We start from the raw sequence: 6,875 nt of genomic DNA, 5'->3' as shown, positions 1-6,875 counted from the left end.
TATATATATATATTTTTTGTTAGTAGTAATAAAATGTTATTAAAAGTATGATCAGCCTTAGTGATCTTATTTTACCATCACAATAGTACAAAAAAAGTTGATGGTGCTTTAAAGAAAACTACTCGTGAAAAATCAGTAGGACTTTATAATATTCCCATTAAAGTGAGGAAATATTTAGAAGAATTGGGAGTTTTTTTTTCTTATTGATGTGTCATACTTTAAAAGTATGAGAGAGGATAATTGAACACGTATTACAATGATTATGGGAGTGGTAATTGAACATAGGTTGACACGTATTACAAAGATTTCTCATAATTGGGAGAGGGTAATTGAACAAAGATTAAAACGTATTACAAAGATTTCTCATAATCATTAAAGATAATAGCTCAATACCCAATTACACAATTTTAAGCATTGTCTGCCATAAAGCCCCCATCCAATTGCCTCACACTTTTCTATATATAGCCTCTCCCTCCATTTATAAGTGCGATGAAATGCATCTTTCACCTTAGCACAACTTTGATTGTAAGGCAAATGTAAAGCTTGATGGCTAATTAAACTCTTCTCTGAGTCCTTTGTCCAGTATGATGGCAGTCATGATCTCAATTTCCCATTTGAAGTTGACCAAGTCACTCCATGGAACAATTCCAATTTTCTAGCTTCAAAATCATCAATAACATAATTACAAACAAGCATTGCATAAAAATGACTCGAGTTGAACACCAATAAATGCTAAAATTGCTTTTTCCCATAATGTTCCAAACATTTCCAGCTCTAGATGCAAGATTGCACAAACGCCATCTTAGTAAAGCTAGAAATAATAGAAACAACTAGCAGGTTATAACTGGGCAAGTATAAACGGATATACAAAAAAATAAATAAAGCTAGTAGCATATATAATAAACTAAGTATCCCAATTTAGTGGCTGCATTACGTGGCTCTAGAAATTATTAAGATCAGACAACTTTAAAAAGGTAAAAATAACAAGAAGCAAGCAATCTAAAACAACATTACATCAGGAAAATGCTACACACAACAACCCACTACCCATAAAAGTGGTAGTGAATCACATAATCAAGGCATCAGTTCCAACATTTCCATTCATATTTAAGAATGCTGGTTTAGAAATATAAATTGCACCATCATAACCATATAAGAACTTTGTTGCAAATCAAAATAATCAGAAAATCATTCAGAAAGTTATATATTTCTACTAATCTTACAATACATCAAGTTGTTCTAACAAGAATGTCGCATATCCAAGGTATTAGTGAATTTAATTTACAATTATAGTTTTCTTCATCAACATCATTAGTTTTATCCTAATAATTTGGTATTGAATCTATAAATCTCCATTTTTAATTCGAGAGTTGCATGAGGTGCTAACTCTATTTTGTGCAAATCTTTTTGTACTTCTCCTAATCATGCTGTCAATGGATAAGCCATTTTCATTCCTAATACATCCATGTTAACTTCATATGCTTGCCATATTAATGCATATTTTGTCCTCCACTATATATCCCCAAAGTTTCTTTTTCATTAGTCCACATCAATAAATCCCCACCCCTCAGAAGGCGGAAAAAAAAAACAAAAATTTTCCATCATCTTATATGTGCAATAGGTGCTACACCCGTCATCCCTTATATAAAAAAATTTGTAATTTTACTTTCAAGTATTGTCACAAATCCATTTTAACAATCTTAATTTCAACCATACGTTACTTTGATCATCAACACCTTCTTTATCACCATACATTTTAATCAAAATAGCCTTAAAGTCTAAATTATAGCATTTATCATAATAAATGCTCTAAAGAGAAGTCACCATTTTGGTTATTCAATCTCAAATCTGGAAGACAAATTCTCCATTATAATCCCACCCTTTTTTATAATAAATATATAATAATTAAATACATCACTCATAGCACCACTTGATCAACAATAAAATGATCAATGATTATCCATATTATATTCATTAAAATTACACGTGAAACACTTAAATCTTAGTTAAACTTATCTTAGGTCATTTATCTATTAAAAGGGGCTTTAGTCTAACTTTTCACTAATTTCAACTAAGGTCTCACCGATTAGAAATATATTGATCTAACTATGATAAAAGCATCATTGATCATTCCTTTGCTTTTTAAACTATTCAATTTGTTTCCTGGGCACAAAAATTGCTTCTATCCTAGCATATAAGCAAATCAATTTTTCCAAAACCAACTAAAAATGTCTTCATATATCAGGAGAATTATATATGTATCACTGAAATCATGCTTATTTAAAATCACCACCCAAGCCAAACAAAATAAGCTAACAAAAACGAGCATTTGTGCATGATACAATCAAATCATTAAGAATGAAAGTTGATAGTTTGTTAAGATTTTAGTCAATAAATAAGTAAAAAATGAGGTTATAAGTTTTACATGAATTTACCCCATATGCATAAAAGATGCAACTTTTCTTTGCTTGCATCCATCTTCATAAAAATTTAACTTGTTGTCATTGTAAGTCATATCAAAGATTCAGTTTTTTTTTTTTTTTTTTTTTTTTTTTTTTTTACATATTTATTTGCCTTGATAACACTTTTTACCTCATTCCACTGCTAAGTCTCCTTTTCTATAATATATTCCTAGAATTCATAAACTTCTATAGCAATCAATATCAATGAAACGGGCAATCACATCCGACATAATGTTTGATTCAAATATAGAAGACAATAGCAACCTATCTCAAGATATTAAGAATTTCTCACTTCACAAGTTCCACCACTTAGTGAAAGATTGTTTGTTTTGATTGCTTTTGTCTACTTCAAAAATAAATATCTATAATTATTATGTATGCGATATGCTCAAATTTATTCATGAGTTACCTTATAATCATGCAAAAATATTTCTCCCTTCTATCTAACTAGATAAACTGTTCACTTGCAAAGACAATCGTTGTATGAAGAAAGTGTAAATGAAGAAGATGAACTCAATACCTGATCTGGCGGCCTTGATAAGGCAGGAAAAACTGACATGCTAGAAACAAGACCAGAACCAGATAAGATGTCCTTAAGGATTCCACTTATACCAAGGAGCAGTAGAGTTTTCGCAGCTAAAGGTGATCCACTAGCACATGTTGAAAGAAGACGAATCAAACCCTAAAACAAGTAAAACAGTGAAGTCATCAAGCCAAATAAGTATGTGATAAATCCTTCAAATGAGTTATGAACTCAAACTGTGTATGTTGATGTGCTGAGGGAAGGTTGTCCTCCAGAGTTACTCGAAGAAATAAGTCCAGCAGCTTGAGCAACCAACCCATGATTGCAAAGCTCGTCTAATTGATCAGGAGAAGAGGCAAATGCCTCAGCTACTCGTGTCAAGCAAACAGATGCATATTCAAGAACCTACAATCACATGTAATATTGGTTTAAAAGGTACATAAAATAAAACAAAAGGTGAATATAAACTCTACTACCACATTCAAATTCAGTAAAATCAATACCTTAACATCATGGTAATGAAGAAGATTTGTTAACAACGGTACAGCTTCCATTACAAAATCAGCTGCGTCGGACGGAAGTTTCTTGCACATGTTTGCAGCAGTAGACAATGCTACCCTCTAAGTTTAGTGTGATTAAGAAGCAAAGATAATCAGTAAAACAAATGAATAGTTCCAAAACAGAGTTTAAAGATGCAAATTTATGAATATTGAAGAGAAAAGCAATAAAAATGCAATCATTTACCTGGACTCCTGTGGAGAAAAAATCAAGATAAGAGAGAACGGCCATAAGTGCCCCAGCCCTCAAACAAGCAGTTGGGTGCTCTTGTGATATTTTTTTAAGAGCTTGAAGGGACTGAATACAGTAAATTGCAAACAATAAGAAGCAGTTACAACACAGACTACAAATCTTTACAATAGAATTTAAGATGAATTGGCTAAAAAAGAGGAAACTTCCCTCAACATAATTACATGGAATCATAACATGTGTGTCATCTATTCCTATTTACACAGCAAGACCATTACAACATCATCAAAAAGAACAAGTGAACTTTTCTCATTCCTGAAGTTAAAATGCTATTGTTAATGTGTGGTCAGTATTAAACACCACATTCCATGAACCTTTACAGGTCAGGTACCCTTAATTTTCTTAGAAATGGAAGCAATCATTGATTTCAAAATCCCGCATGCTGCAAATTAAAAATCACTTGAAAAGAGGTCATCCATTCTATAAGAATATCAATGTCTAATTCAGAAAATTATTTTGGAGTTATGAAAACTAGGTTAAAGAGATTGTAACCTAATATGACGAACAGCACCTGCAGACAAATGTAAACATTTAAGGTTCTCTTCGCGCATTTATCACAACTTACCGGTAGCAACCCATGAAAATATCCATCGCATACACCACTTATTCACACCAACTAGTAATGGTACTAAAATTGTAATATTAAGCAGCAGAATTAATGTGTTGAAACAAGCACTGCATGGTGCAGTGACCAAATCTTCCAGACTGGTTTCCCAAGTTTAAAGTACTAACACAAAAGAAACAACACACTAAGAAGCTCAAGAACAAATAGAAAAGCTGGAAAGTATTAGAGAAAATAATGCCAGAATTATGATCACATATCGTTTTCCAAGTCTAACCAACGCAGTCTGAAGTATAAACCTGGTCGCAAGAACTACAACAATGAGCTAATGAAAGATACCTGCTCCGCCAAGTCCATATACTCAATCGTGAGCAACCGAGCACAGAAACACGGAATAGCACCATAATGCACCACGGCAGAACAGGAAGAAGGCAAAACATCACATAAATGAGTAAGCGCCCTCGCAGCAAGTATCATCATATCAGGGTTACTCTCATGATTCAGCAACCCAACCAAAACGGGCACAAACGAGTCCACTGAAAACGATCCCAAGGAATCCTCCGTTCCAATCGACAACAACTCGCAAAGCTGCGTCAGCGCCTCGACCTGCCTACCCTCCTCACCATCAGCCCTCAACCCAGATAAAATTTTCTTGAGCCGACTGCTCTGGTGAGACGAGGACGAAGCGGAGGATGGTAATAAATCATCCAAACCTGCGCCCAGTTTCCGCAAGAGTCCCTGAAGGGCACTACTCGCGTTGGTAAAGTTCTGATGGAGAATCCCGACCCCAACGCCAGTTTCACTGTCGTTGTCATCATCGGCACCAGCACCATCAAAGTTAAGTCCTAAGATCCTCTCAACTTCGCGAGAAGAACCCTCGGGAGGGTCCCTCTCTTCGCCAGAGCTACGGCGGTCGCGGCGTCCAGACGCATGGTCGGAGTCCATCGAAGAGGCCTGGCGAGTGCGCGTAGCGACGGAGGGATCTGAAGAGGTGCGGGGGCGTTTTGTCGAGCGGGTTGCCGGAGATTTAGAAGAGGAGGCCTCTGCCCGCTTCCGGCTCCGAGTTTCCATACAAGAAGGGGCTTAGCCTCGCCGTGGTGGCGGCGATCAGGAGGCGGAAGGATGAAGCATCTGAATCGGCAAGGTAGGGTTCTTCGTGGGTAAAAAAAAGAGAAGAGGATGGGAATTGGAGCGCGTTAGAAAAGGCTTTTAGGGATTTTATGGAGAGTGTGTGAGGCGAGGAGGACAAATTGGGGGTTAAAAGAAGGGAAGAAGAGCAAGATGTCGCTTGCGGAGGAAGGGGAGGAATTGGGGATGGGGAGGGTGGTCACGGCCAGTGATTATATATATATATATATCGATGCGATGGGCAGACGTGAGGGGCTTTTGCCGTTTTGCAAGCTCTTGCTAATCTTCCATCTCTGTCCAGTGTCTGTGTTCGGTACATAATACTTGAAAAGAATAAAAAAATAAAAGAAAAAACAAAAAGGAATATTTTGGGGGCGTTGCGAGAATCGAACTCGCGACCTCTCGCACCCAAAGCGAGAATCATACCACTAGACCAAACGCCCGAACTGGTTTTAATAAATGTAATAGTTTTATTTATTTCTTATTTAAAGATTTTCATTGCATTTATTAACGTGTAGTTTGTAGTGGTGTGCATGCAAGTGCCCCCTTGACGAGCATCACATATATGCTATTATTCTAAATTTGTGAGTGATTTATTCGATTTAAATTCATTGGAATACACTTTTTTTATTAGTTATATACATTGATTTAGTATTAAACATTTAAGCTAGCTAAACATTACATTAAAATAATGGATAAAAATAGTTAAAATTTCAACTGTGACACAATTTTTATGTATTTAAGTGTCTCAAATCTAAATTTTCGGAACCGTTTGGAGCAGTTTGTGCATTTCAGGATAAACTGATTATCCTAAAACAAGGCCCGCGGGCCGACCGCAGGAGCCGACCCGTGGCCTGCGTTTAATGTAAAAACCCAAACGCAATTTCGGATAAGCTAATAAAACGCGCGAAAAAAACAATACGGCGACATTTTGAAAATGCCGCCCACACTTATAATCTGCCCCAAATGGACCCTTCATCTTTAACAACACTTTTGGCGTTTTTAGCATATACATGAAAATATGTACTTCCACTTTTTAAAAATAATAATAGTGCTATTTTCGATGTCATATTAAAAATTTTGAGTTTAGTGTAAATATGAAAATTTAGATGTGAGATATGTAAATACACGAATTGTGTGCCATGTATGAATTCTATATTAAATTACTCTGATTAAAACTACTTTTGTTTTATTAACAATTTACTATGATGTTTGGCTCCTTAACTTATTCATAAATCTCTCGCTTGCCCTTTTTGCAAAGGTCTGAAATTTAATATGAAGGGCAACAAACATATGAAGACGATGAGATTAGTTTATCATATAAATAAGTAAAATTGTCCAAAAGTTTGTATTAGATATGTAAAATATATAGGAATTGGGAGTTATGTATGTA

The 6,875-nt window shown here is 35.3% G+C and overlaps 1 protein-coding gene and 1 non-coding gene across 4 annotated transcripts in view; both read right to left on the bottom strand.

Moving 5' to 3' along the window:
• LOC110027013 (E3 ubiquitin-protein ligase UPL3) overlaps nucleotides 1-5,782 on the bottom strand; it is a 30,720-nt gene extending 24,938 nt beyond the window's left edge. For 2 of the 3 annotated variants that reach the window (XR_002294289.1, XM_020728279.1), the window contains exons 1-5: nucleotides 4,694-5,782; nucleotides 3,730-3,840; nucleotides 3,489-3,605; nucleotides 3,223-3,390; nucleotides 2,983-3,144 (exon numbers count right to left, since the gene is read on the bottom strand). Coding sequence is in view for 1 of the 3 variants with exons in the window: in XM_020728279.1 (XP_020583938.1) it covers nucleotides 2,983-3,144; nucleotides 3,223-3,390; nucleotides 3,489-3,605; nucleotides 3,730-3,840; nucleotides 4,694-5,425 (1,290 nt within the window). In the remaining 2 variants the exon portion in view is untranslated. The remainder of the gene's footprint in view (nucleotides 1-2,982; nucleotides 3,145-3,222; nucleotides 3,391-3,488; nucleotides 3,606-3,729; nucleotides 3,841-4,693) is intronic. The other variant, XR_002294287.1, reaches the window with a different exon arrangement.
• Nucleotides 5,783-5,853: 71 nt separating this feature from the next.
• Nucleotides 5,854-5,925, bottom strand: TRNAP-UGG. Its single transcript has one exon. It is a non-coding gene; the product is annotated as a tRNA-Pro (tRNA).
• Nucleotides 5,926-6,875: the final 950 nt, after the last annotated feature.

The sequence above is a fragment of the Phalaenopsis equestris genome, unplaced genomic scaffold, assembly GCF_001263595.1.
Source record: "Phalaenopsis equestris unplaced genomic scaffold, ASM126359v1 Scaffold000002, whole genome shotgun sequence".
NCBI lineage: Eukaryota > Viridiplantae > Streptophyta > Magnoliopsida > Asparagales > Orchidaceae > Phalaenopsis > Phalaenopsis equestris.
This window is presented reverse-complemented; position numbering and strand designations above follow the sequence as displayed.